General features: G+C 42.6%; 1 protein-coding gene across 2 annotated transcripts in view; it reads right to left on the bottom strand.

Annotated features, from left to right (window-relative positions):
- LOC138592323 (receptor tyrosine-protein kinase erbB-4-like) overlaps window positions 1-16,861 on the bottom strand; it is a 345,482-nt gene that overhangs the window by 155,016 nt on the left and 173,605 nt on the right. For both annotated transcript variants that reach the window (XM_069663079.1, XM_069663080.1), the window contains exon 3: window positions 2,036-2,222. In XM_069663079.1, coding sequence (XP_069519180.1) covers window positions 2,036-2,222 — 187 coding nt within the window. The remainder of the gene's footprint in view (window positions 1-2,035; window positions 2,223-16,861) is intronic.

The following is a 16,861-nucleotide window of genomic DNA, read 5'->3' as shown; positions in this document are numbered from 1 at the left end:
CATTTTACTGACATTCCTCATCAACCAGGACATGCATGGCACTTTGTGGTGCTGCCTAATAAATCATTCAAATCTCATTCCTCATGCTTTCCTCCATGTTAAAGATAATAAGAGAAATAATTTATGTTTTGATTGCACTGCAGGGCACGAAATCGAAAAAAACAGCAGGGTTTGCACAATGGGACTAAACACGCCTGACCACAACTTACTGATAACACTTCCATTTAATGTTATTCAGCAAAAACACATTATGTTTTTCCCTCACTCAGAAGTCTTGTGCGGCAGGATTTAGCTTCAAAATGAGTACATAACAACGCTGACCCTGTGATGCACACATCGTGAGCCGGGCCTGGCCCTTGTATGCCCCACTTAGCCCTGTATTGGAGAAGCCCAAGATTTTTTTTTTGCAAGTCAAGAGCTTGATTTTTTCCTGACCTCAGGGTCAGGCCGCCCGGAGGAAAAGCAAGCAGCATGAGGATCCATTGTTCATAAAGAGGCAGAGCCGCCCACGCAGTGTTTTCCTACTTAGTGCGCTATTTATCAGAAATCAAGTTCACTGTCTTCTACAACTTCTGAGGAAGCATGCTTGGGTCGATCACCGGGTGGGGTTTGTATTAGACTTTTTTTCCTGTATGTAAGTGATGGGTTGAAAGAATAAAAAATACAGTTTTTTTCACAGCATTTACGAGTCAGAAACTTATCCCTCAGTGTGAAAGGGTTAATTCTCATAACATAGCCAATCAGAGAAGAAGAAGATGCAGGCTTTTCACGTGTTTGTGCTTGTGTGATAAATGGCAAGCGAAGGAAAAAATCTACCAGTACATTTTCTAATGTGTTCAGGTGTTTAAATTCACTGCAAGACTGAGTTAGATCAATGTGAAACAATACTCAAACCTGTTGCTACCACCTTGTTTCAAACACAGGGGATAGACAACAGGGTGCTTTGCATTTTAGATTTAGTCTTAGTCATACTCTTCAGACAAAACACTTATTAGTCACAAGCCTGGATTCCACAGGACCCGTCTCTGACGTCTCTTCCAGAGTTGATCGTGCCCACTCCACAACATTCCGTCTTCGACGCTTCCCAGAAGCGTCTCTCCGCTGTGCTCAGCTAAAAATACGCACTGAATCTATTTATGATGGAGGCCGCTTCAAGCACACGTCAAGCTGAACTGAGCAGATCATTCCAAACAGGAAGTCAGACATGAAAACAGCATAGAGCATCCGGTCCTTTCAAAATAAAACACCATGTACAGACTCACGTTTATATATCCTATCACCATGAATGCTATCGCCATGTACTCACCCATGGTAGAAGCACAAAAATCAGCCAATGATATCCAAATGAGCAGATAATCAACCTCGGAGGTGCAAACTGAACCGTTGTTTGTGTGTTGCTCTGTTTTAACATTGATGTTATCGCGTAATTTCGCAATTCCCGCAAAATCACATTTTACCCAAAGGAGAACAGTTTGAAGCGAGGTAATGAAGCAATTAAAGAGGATGATGTTTCAGAAGTTTCAGGTAAGAGTTTGTGAAGCTTTCATTTTATCCACCTCTTTGCTCTTGCCTCTGTAATTGTTTGAAAAACAGGACTGCTTTACTCAAAATCTGAGCATTTATATTTCAAGCACAGCTTTCTAATATAACTAGATCGATTCTTAAGCATTCCATCATCTTTTTTCAAGTATTTGTATCAGGTTCATTAACCTAAAATGGCTCCTATCTCCTGCAAAAGTGAAGAGAGCTGTAGAGCTGTCCTAACCTGTTCGGAGTTCCCAGGAGGTTGTGAATGAAAGAGTAAAAATGCACACAAACACACCACAGGAGGCATCCAAACATGGAATGTTAATCTTTTGATCTCAGATAAAAACAAGCTCTTTCAAAAACTGAACTCAGGTCCAGCTGCACCAACAGTATTAACTTACAGGTCACTTCTTCGTGAATTACTCTGAATGCACTCATACTACTCGCACATATCCACAGCAAGTGCAACACAAAGAAAACATACTGTAAGTTACGAAAAACAACTCACCTGTGAGGTTTTTTAGACCCAGCTGACGCAGGCCGAAGTTTCCATCACGTCTGTAGTTGAGGAAGATGGCAAGCGAGTAGCGGTCCTCGTAAAGCTTGGTTCCTCGGATGATCCTCAAGTTCTCCAACGGCAGGTAGTCAAACTGGTTGAGGGCCACCAACACATAACCGGTCACCTCTCGGATAGACTGTGAACAGAGTTACAGAGGGAAGCGTTAGCGTGTGTTTTAAATACAGATATAATTGTTGCATAAAAACGAACAATCACAGTAAGCTAGCAAGGCTAGCTAGCATGTTTTAGCAGTGCATCAGACGCTATTTTTCGTTTTTTCCATATTTGGCAGCATTTTGATTCGACTCTGAACAAAATTTTGCTCATTTATATCAACCTTGTTGTACGCCTGTAATCATTTATTTCATGAAGAAAAAGCTTAAGCATCTTTGTGATAGTAGCATTTTTAAGCACTTCTAAGAACATATGTTTCGCTGACAACAAGCTGTTTCAAATGATGCTCTTTCAAATTTCCAGGCCTGCCATCTGTAATTGGAAGTGACAGAAAGTATAAAAGCACTTACTACTAGCACTTGCTGACAATTCTGTGTCTGTCTACCCAGCAGAAATGGAATGTTCTGCTCTGTGTGGAAAGATAAGGCCTCACAACATGGCCCATCTGAGATTTAGTGTTGTGTTTCTGAGATGTTACATCTTGTTCACAATGTTGTTGTTTCTTCTGTGGACATTCCACTTTCTTAGAAATTAATATTGTACTTCAACTTTAGTTGTAAAATGTAAAATGTTTATTTCACAAAGTAAAAAAATTGCAATTGGTCCAAAATAAAGCAGCATGTAGTAGCTCTATATTGTGGGTTGAAAACAAATGTTATTAAAGTTCATGATAGTTCCTTGGTTTGTAGTTAAAAATACATTGTTGTATTCATTAATGATTTTCTTGAGGAATGTCATAACAACAAAGACTCCATTTAATTTTTTACAAAAAACAGATACACACCATTACCCAACAAGGCGTGCTGCTGGAGGCAGAATGTAAAAGCACATCAGGTCAGCGTTCAGTAACATACAGGGCAATGCAAGAATGTAATTCACTACCTAATGATACAGCACAACTGAATACTACTGTTTTTAAAAAATAACTTGAGGGCCAAAACTTACAGAGAAATTTCAGTCATGAATATTTATTCTTTGTGCTGTAATGTGTCAATGGGCTTTCTTTGTCAACATGATATTCATTTATGAGGTCATGATACATTCAGATGGAGCTTGCCTGTTGTTTGATTTGTGTCAATATTTATTTTGTTAGATGTGATGTATGATGTGTTTGTATTGTGATGAACTGTGTCAAGGTGTATTTAGTATTGTCACGCTGTAAAATTTTGCAGACCCCAGGGAGAATAGCTTCTGCTATGCTGAAGCTATTGGGGATCTAAAACAAAATAACGTCTGTTTTGTTTTTAGAATGTAATAAGGCTAGGTCAAAACCTAGCATGTGGCTTTTGTGGGCAATGTGTTACAAGGACTGTCCTTATGAGGCCGATGACAACGTCCATCTTGAAAGCAGATGCGCGCTGTGGACATAGGTGAGGACAGCGGACGAGTAGCGGAGGAGCAGCCCCACCTACTCCCCGCACAAAGAATCCAGAGCCGTATAGACAGAGAGTCGCGTCAGTGGAGGTTTAATATGCTCAATGATCCTCTCTCACTCACTCAGTCACATACAGACCCATGTGTAGGCCTGACCCCGGCCATCAGCCAAAAATGTACAGTGTCTTTCTTCTACCCCACAGAGCTTCATATACGTTAATTTCAACTTAATGTTATTAATTGTATCACTTTAAATGTAGAAAGTGTACAGAATAGATCATATCGAAATTAGATGAAAAAAACTGATTCCTGAGAAACACATGGGGGTCAGAGAGAGAATGCAGCAGAGGAGAGGAACAAAGATAAAGTAAAACAATAAGGGATCATAAAGAAGAAAGTCAGGCATACATCGGGTCATTGACAACATCCATCTTCAAGGTCACTCGGCACACATTCAATCATGCCAGCGTGTTGAGTTATAGCATCTGAGCGAGGCGAAACTTGCTGTAGGGTTTGTGACCTCAATGCAAAACTTGGCACCGGGTTCAGCGCTCATGTCAGGGGTGCGGCCCGGGGTGACTGAGCCACAAGGACAGCCATTGCTTCACACTTTAAATGTCATTTAGGAGGGGATATAACCACTGTCGAGACTTTGGCGAGGAGCCACCCAGTTAGAGTCGAAGTTGCGTGAATCAAAGTGACAGGCTGTGTCCTCTTTCTCCCATCCACCATCATGGTGGCTGTCATTAGCAGTCAGGCAGCCGGAGAAGTCTTTCCACGTCGGCCCGCTGACGCTGATAATCAACAAGTCTGTGTGTGAAGTGCTGTTGATGTGGTGAGCTGAAACAAGTCCTAAGGAGGGCCCTGGCAGCGTAGTCATGGCGGCTGACAGCTGTCAGAGAGCATGGCCATCAGCCACCAGGAAGCAAGCCGCAGTCACAGCTCCGTCATCATTACCCTGCTGATTACCATTAATAGAAACAGACAGGCCCGAGTCTGGTGAGTCTTTGTGTATTTATGTGGATCAGTGATGGGACACTTATAGGGAGTGTATGTGTGGAAGTGTTGGGCAGTTCAGAAACTTGTTGGAAAAGAAGATCAAGTTGGCTAAAAGTGCAGATAAAAATACTCTAACAGTTGGAGTGCGGGTGTGAGCATAAGAGTACGAAACGATTAGCGTCTTTGAGATGTGTGTGTGTGTTCTTTCTTGTGGCATTAGTGTGAACACAGAGTTAGACAATCAAGGCCACACTTCACACTTTGACTTTAGTTCAGTAGCCAAGAGCTGAGGTCCGTTGGATGACTCATCTTCACCCTGCTGGGGGTTTGAAGGTCTTTTCAACCCTGCTACACAACCGAATAGATCCAAGTCTATGTAGTCCAGTGACATTGCCCTGGGCACTGTGCCATAACACATCCTCCCAATCTACAATCCAGGTACTTTGGGAGGGTAGCATAGTATCACCTCTGGCTGACTGAATCCGTGTGTATACAGGAGCTGATAATTATTTCAGGGCACACGCTTCATGGGTGCTTTTTTACACATTTTTTTCTCCCACAGCCTGTTTATTACCCCACTCGCACTGTTGCCGGTTTGTTATTTTCAAGCCACCAAATCAATACCTTCCAAAGTGCAGCCTTGCAGAGGGAAATAAAACGAGGTAGAAAGAAGATGGCAGGTACACACGCTTTTCTCCCCACAGATTGTTTGTTCGATAATGAACTGCATGAAAAAAGGGAAACAACTTGTAGTGATTACAGGCCCTTGCTGAGCTAATGGCCAAACCTGCGCTGCGTGGTCACTTTCATTAAATACAGACCAACAAAACAAGCTAACCCCCCCTCCCAGCAACATCACTGTTGCAGGCCAAGCACATCGGGAACAGGCGCAGATTACAGCAAGCTTTAACACATGCAGGCCCCTAAGGGAGTACAGCTAAAATATGATATTCAAAAATGTGCTAATACGCAAGAGAACACATTGTGTGATGGATCAGCGAGGCTGCACATGCTGCAGTCAGGTGGCATGAAGTAATGTGAGCACACGCACACACACACGTCACAATCTAATTTATTTACCATTTCTGTCTCTATGAAACATATTTACTGTAATATTAAGGTACCATACAGATGTTTAATTGCTGTGTATTTTTAAGTCAGGGATAATGTATAGTGAGCAGGTTGTTATTGCGGAGGAACTCCTTTAGGGTGAGACAAGACCTGCTCACTGTCAGGGTTCCGCGATAACAACCTACACACTATACATTATCCCGCTTATTACACGCCTATAATTTACGAAATCAATAATTTGACATATATTGGAAATTATTTTATTAATTTAAAAATGATTTTGTTTCTGTTTAAAAATAGTCCGTTACACTCACAGTGAGAGCTGCATCCATAGCAACGGATAACTCTATAGCTGTAGCTAACCGAGCTAATATTGCTCACATTAAAATGAGCTAAGCTAGCTGTTTTTGCTCACATTAATGGAAACATTTCCACTGACGGTGAATTAAGACAAGTTGAACTGGACCACAGGAATCAGCACAGTACCGGATTAATGTTTTCTGTCTCATCACTGTCAGTCTGTTGACGTTTTCTTTAACATTTACCGCCTTTAAACGCCAGGGTTTCCCGTATTGTGTTTTGTTTAATGTTTACTTCATGTGCTGTCTTCAGTTTTGTAGATCTATCTGTTACGGCCTTCAGGTTTTGCGTCGTTTTACCTTTATTACTTTCTTTCTGCTGTCTCTTTTCTTTTTTTTCACCCTCTGTTAACAAACCAACAAATCAAATTTGCCGGACTTCTTCCGGCGGATTGATATGATGACAGTTAGTTCTCTGGACTGTTTGATAAGAGCCGCATCCTTAGCAATGCTCTGTTCTTCATAACAACGGTCTGTTATTGACAAATAACAGACCTCGGAATGCCGTAATTAACCAATCAGAATCACCTCACCGTGTAATTATAAAAAATAACACAACTAAGTGGCAACATAAATCCTCTGTGCTTAATTCTTTAAGGACTCACAAACAGATAAATGATAAAGTACTTACAAAAGAAAATGCGACAATGAAATGCCATTAAAACTACTTGAAGTCTGCTGCAACAAAGCCCAATAAGTTGACTTGAAATTAAGCCCTGCCTCTGACTGGGTGGAAGGATAGGCAAGTGATACCCATTTTATTGGGTGGCACCAGGGTGGCCAATCTGGTTGCAGGGGGGCCATGCCACCCCAGGCCACCCCTTGGAAACGCCCCTGGCTGTGACGTAAAAGCTTATTTTCTGTGTATGCTTTAACTAAAATTTCTCCCTGAGTCACTTGTATGACCTTTTCTTTATAGCTACAGTGCAATTAGAGCAGTAAATTAACAGCTAATAATAACAACATGACACAGTGTTGTCCTGGATTTCTAACAGTAAAAATAGCCCTCTAACTTCCTTGATACAGGTGTATGAGGCACATGTTGGCAAGGAACCAGCCTCTTCCGGCTGAAATCCAGGTGCTAATACTCCCTCTCTCTTTATCTCTGCTCCCGTTCAGTATTTTTAATGTCTACAAGGTCATCTCCTAAGGTGGAGCAGGAACTTCACTTCCACATTTAAACAGGAAGGTGTGAGCTGTTGATTATCTGTAATCCCTTAAGTGAATAAGTGTAGTCATTTGTTTTTAATCAGATTGCACACGGAGGACGTTAGAATCCTTTCCTTTGCGTACACTGAGCTGAAACAATCCCCCAACTCACCCCACCACGCACCCGCACACGCCCCACACGACTCCCAGGAGATCAATGCGTCAGAGTCTCAGTAACAGTGAACAAAAGAGACAGAGAGCGCCAGATTCACTAGATTAACAGGGATTTCTCCCTCCTCCCTCCCTCCCCCGAGCTGGAGCATTTGTGAACGGAAGTGTGGTAGCGGAACAAACCCCTCACTTGAGTCACCGAGACGTGCGCGGTTTTGAAATCAAGTCCTTCAATCCCCAACTTCTAAGAGAAGAGAGGAGGGGAGGGGAGGGTTCTGGGTGAGAGTTACTGACGGAGGGAAGGAAAAGGGATAAAGAAGGAAATGAAGACAGAGAGGGTGGGATGCACACCGCAGGAGGAGGAGCTCAGTCGAGTGGATCAGACTCGGTTTATGTATTCTTTACTGAATAATTAAAAGCACACCTGTTCCAGGTCAGGAAAGAGACAGAGACGCAGCACAATGTCGGAGGAGGGGTGAAATGTTCGTCCGAGTTATGCAGGGCTGAAAGCGCAATGGCACCATTAGCATGTTTAAAGAGACTGAACACACTTTAGCATGATTGCCTCTCATTTCCATACATATTGAGGCGTAGCGCCGTGCTCTGCGGGGCTGCGGTCATTGAAGTCTGATACACAGGAGTGCACTGGGAGGGCTTAAGGTTTGCCTTGCATCACTAAGCCCTCATCCTCGATTTCCATATCGCTTCCCTAAAGCCTCTGCCTGAGCCCACATCTGTAAACAGACACAGAAGCCGGATGGGGCGTCGACAAGTTTAAGTAAGAAAATCCTCCTCCAGAGTTTTCCCAGGAGCTCATCCTTAATGTAACTGACAACCTACAGGAAATATTGCCCGTAGCAAAGTGAAGTCTTCATTACTGTTTGACATTAATTTCTGACATTAATCTGATAAATGAGAGTTAACCCTCCTTTGTGAATAACTCATGCGAGTCACTCACAAGGTGTTCTAAGATAATTTTATGATATTATCGTATTTGTGCTGCTTGACTGCGGTATTTATCAGCAGGAGAAGCATCCCTGATGGGATTCTTGAGTCTTTTCTTCATCATACGCAAACTCACAGGAGCTGTGTTGCCATGGTTTGCTTTTAGTCGCCAAAGCGCCCACCTCCGTCCCTGCAACCTGCCAGCTTCCCCCTGTAACACCTCAATCCCCTTCGGAGTAGCTTTAACCAAATACGAGCCACTTCAAACACCTGCGCACGATGCTGCTTTTTGATGTGTGTGTTATAGGGAGATTGAGTGCGAGTGTGCGAGTGTGTCCACGTGCAACACTCAAGTGCCTTTTATTGCTTGGACAAGATGATTACGATGACTCATCTTTGAAGATGAAGAGAAAGTATCCCTTCTGTTTCTTACATCACACCTCTCCTGCTCCCATGAAACAACTCTGTGTGTGTTTGTGAGGCTGAACAAATGGATGCTCATGTGAGATTAGACAGTTTTTTTTCGTTGACTGTGGTAGCATAAGCAAAAAAAAAGAACAAGCGACATGAAAGATTTGAAATGTCTCTGTTGCAAGTCCATGTCCTTCCCTTGAGTCTAGCGAGGGTCAATGCCAGCGGCTTTCTAGGAAACACGAGGATTTCAACGAGGCAACAAAATTAAACATCTCTTCATAGGTAGCAAAGAATGGCAATTTCAGATAATTAAAATGTACAGACAAAAAGCAGCTATAATATATAATTGAATAGGATTGAAAGGGGATTCAATAGAACAGAACTTATCCGATGTAAGTCGCTTAAATCAAAGTTAAATTCGTCTTTTGTTTCTGAGTAGCTGTCACTTGGTGTGATTGGCAAGAATGAGTGACTTTGAGAAATCCCTGTGCAGAGTGTGCATGTCCTGTATGCCGAGGCAATGTGCGGTGTTATGTTGATGCTTGAGCATCATTGGCAGCGACAGTATGACAGTTTACTTGTCAAATACGATGACAAGTAAGCCCTGTAAGGTGCATGCATCATTGGCAGAAAACACCCTGCCGGTCAAGTACAGAATATATTCTTGTGAACAGGGAGAGAGGCAGAAGTGGACGAAAAAACAAACACCTTATATGTATGAATATCAAGTAACCTAATGGTGGCAAAGGCAAATTCAGATCGGGATAGAACAGTTAAAAAGCTCATTTAAGGCCCTATTTACAGGAGTCTGTTCTCAATAGACAAGGGAAGTAATTTAACCCCCATTAACACTGGTATTCAAAGTGTAAGGTGCCCTAATGAGAAGGTTTTGTTTGTTATATTTCACCTTATTTCTAGGGAGTACGTTTGAATTATATGTAAGTTTTTTGTTCAGCTACACCGTCAACACCCACCTAGAGCTTACTGACTCCTTGCAACAGAGATTTCCTACAGGAATCTTTGTGGCTTTAGGATTGCAACATAGCAGGGATGCTTCTTTGTCACTGTATATTCTAGCTCTTATACATGTAGCTACACTGCATGCAGCAGAAAAGGCCATTGATCCCCAATTTGTGACCTGTGGTTCCATTAACTGCACCATTCAATGGAGAAAGCCGAACCATTCGAAATTACTCTACAGTATAGAAATCCATTTTGCTCTTAAAGGATTCTAAAGAGTGTAGGTGCGACAACGTACGGCGATGTTTGAGACCAATCATGACGTCTCAATGTGGTCGAGTGCAAATGCTGCAGTTCGATGTTATGAGTAATGGTAATGGTTTTGGATGAGCCTGCAGTCGCAGAATTTAACCGAAAAAGGCGAGAGGTGAGATCTTCTGTGAAGCCTTCTCCTCTAATTTCCCATCCTAAATCCAGGGTAGGAAGCTGCATCATTAAGATGTGGAGAACGGTTGGTGTTATGGAGGCTGTAGGTGGGTGTTTGCTGGTCAAAGGTTGAATAAGGCTGATTTTTCGCCAACAATTCCTGCATGATGCCCCTCAGCTTGTTTAACTCCTCTCCCTTAGTCACAGCCCAGACAATGAGGCATGGCACAGCTCCTATTGATTTACTAACACAGTAATTAAGGAAACGCATGTATCTTGTCTCTTTCTCGCTCCCTTGCACTGTCTATTGTTTCCTCTTTATTTTCTGTCTGTTCAACACACTGAATCCCTCTCGCTTTACCTCTCTGTCTCACAGCGTAAGATTGGCAACAGAGTTGCTACCAAATGAACCATATGAGTATGCCATTCATTAACCCGGGGGTAAACATACCTTGTATAAAACATGCAAAAGATGAGTTCTCTTAACTACAATGGAGTACTTGCAATACAGAACTTGCAGATACCAAGTTTGCTACCTGACACAAAGGATAGAGAGTTTGCTTTTCAGGTCAACACCTGAAATGGAGCCAGTATCGGTGAAGTGGAGCCTGAGGTGTGATGTTGCATAATAACTATTTCCAAACACATACTTTACTGAGCTAAACCACCATTTTCACAACCAATGGAAGGGTGTGAGCGACACAGGGCAGGCTACAAAGTCCAGCATCGTCATTTCCCTTTGGTTGTTCTAAAATCCTCATCAGTCCCATGTTGCTGTTAAGCTGATGGGAGACATGGGGCAGACGCTCAACTCCAAATATCAGTGGTGAGGTTAAAAGCCAACATGCAACAGGTTCTCAATGAGCTTTAATCTCAACCAAGTCACAAAACTCTGAGTTTTTGGGCCCTATTTAAGACATACACGAGGGCATTTGGGACGTATGCTGGGTGCAAAGGAAGGTGCAATGAGGCTGTATTAAGTCCTTCAATTATTTATAGATGTGTTTTGGCTGTAACATGGATCAAAGCATGAGATCTCCCATTCCCTTTAAAGCTAGATGAATCTCAACCTGGCAGTTTGTATGTATACAGCAAGAGCTCGGTGCGAAGCAGCCTATGATGGTGCACCTTACTTTCAGTTACTGTGCCCTTGAAATAGCTGTAGAATACTGCATCATTGACTTTGGACCAGGCTTTTGTTAATCAATTGGTTTCTGCTACCTCAAGATAGCAATGCACCACCAATGCACCTGATCACACCTCATGTTATGACCAAGAAGCAAATTGGAGCACATGTACATTTGTTACCGTCCTTACTTAAACATAGGGCGTGTGTTACGACCTGTGTAGGTAGCAATAGCTTAGCTGTGTGCTGCTCTGTGCCAGGCATAAGATAGGGCCCCATTGTCTCTTGTTTATGGTGTAACATAGGATGTAATACATCAACCTCAAGCATTTGTAAAGACGTTGGAATTACTCATTATAGAGAACTGTCAGACTGATCTTCAAGATCAATGTATGGGGAAAGAGTTTCCTTATTTTTACTTCCATTGGATTATCTCTGTTGTGACAAGATCTCTCACCAGAGTTTGCTGCAAGGTTGGTTGTTGCCGAGCTTTTACATTGGCTGCTACCTGATGCTGATATCTCTGCATTCCTACCTTCTACAAATTGTGAAATCTATATACATTTTACTCTAACTTTTTGTTTTAAGTTAAAACAAGTGCTTCAGGGCTACTCTGACATTTAAACTAAAAAAACCCCCACTAATGAAGTATCTGTTTGAAACTGAAATATATTCAAAGTACTCCGCTTTTGGCAAATATTTGTTTAAGACTTTCAGAATACAAATGGTCAGGGTGTGGGTAATTTAGGATAATTCATGCAATGGCTTATCAATGAAATGTCTGTGAAAGAGTCAAATGTAAATGAAATGCAAGTTGAAGCATGATGGATTTAGCAACAATTTACTCCAGACACAGCACACACTTGTATGTCTGGACTTGATTGAAGTTTTTTTTTGTGTCAGTCATATATTAGAAAAGAGGTCTAAAAAGATTCAGTTACATGGTTTGTGTTTCAGCTGTACAGAGTCAAAACTGACATTTAAACAAAGCATATAGTGTTGTCTTCTATTTGTGGTACTAGGAATAAATTGCTTTCCTTATAGAATGTATTCCATTTACCCTGAACGCTCCTTGCTTTTCAAGGGTTTGTGGGCAGGTAAATGTAAACCACACTTGCAGACACATGCACACTTTCTCTCACTGTCTCTCGCAATGGCAGCTCTTTTCCTTTTAAACTCCCAGACAGTACCTGGATTGGGCTGGAAAGCCTTCTGTCATTAAGAGTGACTTTAACCTTTGGCAAGAAAAAGAATAGTGTGTTGTCCCTTTATGCAATGAACATAATTCATACAGACTAGAGAGAGAGGGCCATATTCTTCACACTACCAACGTCCTTCAACACCAGTTTAGTTAAGATATACCGATCAGCTATAACATTATGACCACCTGCCTTAAACAGCTCTGACCCATTGAGGCACGGACTCTGCTAAACCTCTGAAGGTGTGCTGTGGTATCTGGCACCAAGACGTTAGCAGCAGATCCTGTAAGTTGCGAGGTGGGGCCTCCATGGATCAGACTTGTTTGTCCAGTGAATCCCATAGATGCTCGATTGGATTGAGATCTGGGGAATTTGGAGGCCAAGTCAACCTCACACCTTGAAAATGTTGTCGTGTTTCTTAAACCATTCCTGAACTATTTTTCCAGTGTGGCAGGGCACATTATCCTGCTGAAAGAGGCCACTGCCATTAGGGAATACAGTTTCCATGAAGGGGTATCCTTGGTCTGCAACAATGTTTAGGTAGGTGGTGTGTGTCAAAGTAACATCCACATAAATGGCAGGACCCAAGGTTTCCCGGAAGAACATTGCCCAAAGCATCACACTACCTCCGCCGGCTTACCTTCTTCCCATAGTGCATTCTGGTGCCATTTCTTCCCCAGGTAAGTGAAGCACACACAGCCAGGCCAGGAGACCAGGCAGCCTTCTCCCATTGCTCCGTGGTCCAGTTCTGATATACCACATGCCAAATGTAGGCGCTTTCGGCGGTGGACAGGGGTCAGCATGGGCACCATGACCGGTCTGCGGCTAAGCAGCCCCATATGCAACAAATTGCGATTCACTGTGTTTTCTGACACCTTTCTATCAGAATTAAGATTAGCTTTTTTAGCTATATGAACTACTCTTGGATCACCATGCGCATCAGTGAGCCTTGGTCACAACCCTGCCGCTGGTTAACCAGCTTTCCTTCCTTGGACCACTTATGGTAGGTACTGACCACTGCAGACCGGAACAACCCACAAGATGCAGATTTGGAGATGCTCTGACCCAGTCGTCCAGCCATCACAATTTGGGCCTTGTCAAAGTCACTCACAGCTTTACGTGTGCCCACTCCTGCTTCCAACACATCAACTTTGAGGACATTAAGTTTACTTGCTGCCCAACACATCCCACCCACTGACAGGGCCTACTGTAATGAGATTATAAATGTTATCCCCTAGGCCTGTCAGTGGTCATAATATCATGGCTGACTGGTATATACATTAATGCAATTAGTCCAGTGTACTTTATCCATAGCTATTTGGGAACAGACTGCAATAGTACAGCACGTAATGTCCATTTCTGTAGCCAATACAAATAGTTAAAATATATAAAAACCTAAAAAACATTTCCTTTCAGTTTTTTTTTTACCAGTTCCAATTAGCGTCTCTTTCTGGACAAAACCAAAAATCCAATATTGTGCTGCAGAGATTTTAATTCCAATGTGTTGCCAAGTAGCAGGCAACATCAATTTCATCCTCCATTTGTCTTCCGCATCCTACCTTGAATAAAGAGATAAAGACAGATAGGAAAGGAGAACAGTAGAGTGACACTCCTTCCCATGAGGAGAACTTGCAACTCCATCAGAGCACTGGTAATGAGTGGACTCCTGTGGGGAATTCTCCAAATGGACTAATTTGTAATTGATTCAGTGCATTAATTACCGGCCTGGTTACGCCTGTGTCATGGTTAATATTGTGCCGATCTGACGAGGCTGGGAGGCTGCGAGGCTCCTCTGCATGGGGACTGTTCGGGTGAGGCAGCCATTATTCAATTATGCCGCACATATCGGCGACGAGGCAAGTCTTAATCCGAGAGTAATCACTTCCCTGTGCTCCCCTACTATGAGCCCATGTGTGAGAGGGAGGGGGGGTGTTGGGGGGGGGAGTTAGTCCTAGATCCATCTCGCCCATGGTTGGTTCCTTAATCAGGCCTGGGAACCAAATCCCCTTAGTATTGTGAAGTTATCTTGCAGTGGAGAGAAATAGCACGGTGCTGGTTATATGTGTCTTAATTCTAGTTCTAATGCGGGACTGCCCAACCTTTACGCAACTATTTGCCTTATAACTTTTTTATTAAACAAGATTTGTCATTCTTAGATGAGCTTTTTTGCAAAGAAGTTAAAAGTATCTTGTCACATTTTAGTGTAAAAAAACACTAAACTGGATAAACAGCAAATCAGTAGTGGCAGAAGATGAAATAATCTTTCACACCATATTGAGAATTTAGAGTCATCATATATCCCAAAATACTTCCCAATTATTTTGGTCTTTTGCCCCTCTGGTCTATTTGTGTCATTTGGTATTAAGCATCACTAAATATAAATGTCTTTTCTTCTGTCTTTTGTGCTACTGCTGCTGTTTCCCTGCTGCATTTTCAGAACTGGATGGACGGACGGACGGACAGATGGACGAATGGATCATGTTGTAGAGCCCGATTGAGGTAGGTAGGAAAGACCTCCTGTATCTTTCTTTGGAACAGCGGGGGTGGAGGAGTCTGTTGCTAAAATTGCTCTTCAGATTGTCCAGCATGTTATGAAGAGGGTGGGAGTCATTGTCCAAAACAGTTTCTCCAGTATTCTGGTCTCAACCACCGTCTTCCAGCCTGACGAGCTGCAGGCCCACCACAGACTCAGCCTTCTTAATCAGTTTATTCAGTCTGTTGGCGTCTTTTGCTGTGATTCGCACAGCAGAGTATTGTTAACCTGAACGTAACTCTTCATCATTATATTACATGCATACCAACTCAGATGACCTTTGCTTCTGGTGAGGCGATGATACCATGCAGGCTCTCTGTCATTGAGTGCCGTTCTAAGATTACAGGATACAGGAGGTGATGCCACATGGCCTCATGGGTGAACTTCTCTCCGCGGCTGAGGCACAAACACCTTAATTGGAGAAGCACTTAAGTATGATTGGGTCAAAATGGATTCCCTCTTTAGAGATATCAACAATATAACCCAGCAACCAGTGTGTGTGCGTGCATAGATAGAGAAAGTGTTCTTGAACTGGATCAGCTAAACAGGAAGTGAAACTTTGAAGAGGATTTTTTGTCGTGGTTTAAAAAGCTTTTCTTCCTCCTTTGGACAACATGATGTGAAAAGATTAAAACAGGATACAGACTTGGTTAGTACCTGGCTCAGTTTGGCCTTGAGTTTACTGCAAACTGTAAAAAAATAAATAAATCTCATATTTCAGGGAACTGAGTGCTGTCCGTATGACTCATCAAAACAGACCATGTGTTCCATTTTTCCTTACAAAACAAGAAGAGAGCACACACTCTGTACATCCATTTTTCCCTTTACCAACTTTGAGCTCAACAACAGTCAGTTTTCAGCCCTGAGCGAGGGGGAGAAGATAAAATAGCGGACTCTCTCTCCCTAACAGTTGATTATATTTCTGCTTTGATCTACAGCCGGCATCCACTAACCATCCTCTAAGAGTTTGGACCAAGCGCGGCAAAACAAAAACAACACCCACGGCCCTGGGAGGAACCAGACTCCATTGTGCCCTTCACTGCATATTTCAGTGCGGCAATCGAAAGCGGGCCTGCAGGAGCTTTAAATCATCTACAGTCTCCTCTCTATGGGGCACATTCACTTACTATTTGGACAGAGCATTTGAACACAGAAACATAAAACATAGTCGATTTCAAACTGATGTTCAGGCATTGCGGAAACCTTAAGGGCACTTCAGCAAGGGCCTTGAAAGGATCCCTAGATGCGACAGCTCTAGTTCTTGGTTTCACTCACACCTGTGAGTTATACTGTACAGTTAAGGATCCCTGTGCGGCTCAACATCTCTCTTTTTAGAAGTTTATGACGTGAGCATTGTGCAACACTACTTGACTTCAATAAAACTTTAACGTCTGCAACCACTGAGTTTACATCCTTGCTTTTAAGTTGACGTACATGTTCTTGTTGACGATGGGTGTGTGTGAGTGTGTATGTATGCGATGTACTGGTCTTTGTCACACCTTATTTAGGTCTTGTCTTGAAGTGTACTTAATTGTCACCTGCCAAAGGGCCACAGATGAAGATTAGCTTTAAGCTACCTTTAAGCTTTAAGCTAACAAAACATCAAATGGTAACTTTTATGTTCAATGTTGTACATGGTCCGCAAAATCCTACAAAATAAAAGGACAAAAAGCAGACTTACAACATAAAGTATGGACTCAATTGACTCATTGATTACAGCCTATGGAGGTGCTGTACTGGTCATAGCACCATCAAATAAGAAGTCCAGTCAGACACGTCGGTACATACAGCAGGTCTGTTACTTCGGCCCTCCACTACTACCCCTGTGAGAGCGTTAAGTGTTGCTGTGGGGGAGCCTCGGCCACGCTTAATGGC

This window comes from Semicossyphus pulcher, unplaced genomic scaffold, assembly GCF_022749685.1.
Source record: "Semicossyphus pulcher isolate SPU_LCO1_2020_fin unplaced genomic scaffold, fSemPul1.0.p SCAF_15, whole genome shotgun sequence".
In the NCBI taxonomy this organism is placed as follows: Eukaryota; Metazoa; Chordata; class Actinopteri; order Labriformes; family Labridae; genus Semicossyphus; species Semicossyphus pulcher.
The sequence above is the reverse complement of the archived record's forward strand: the minus strand, read 5'-3'. Positions and strand labels throughout refer to the sequence as shown.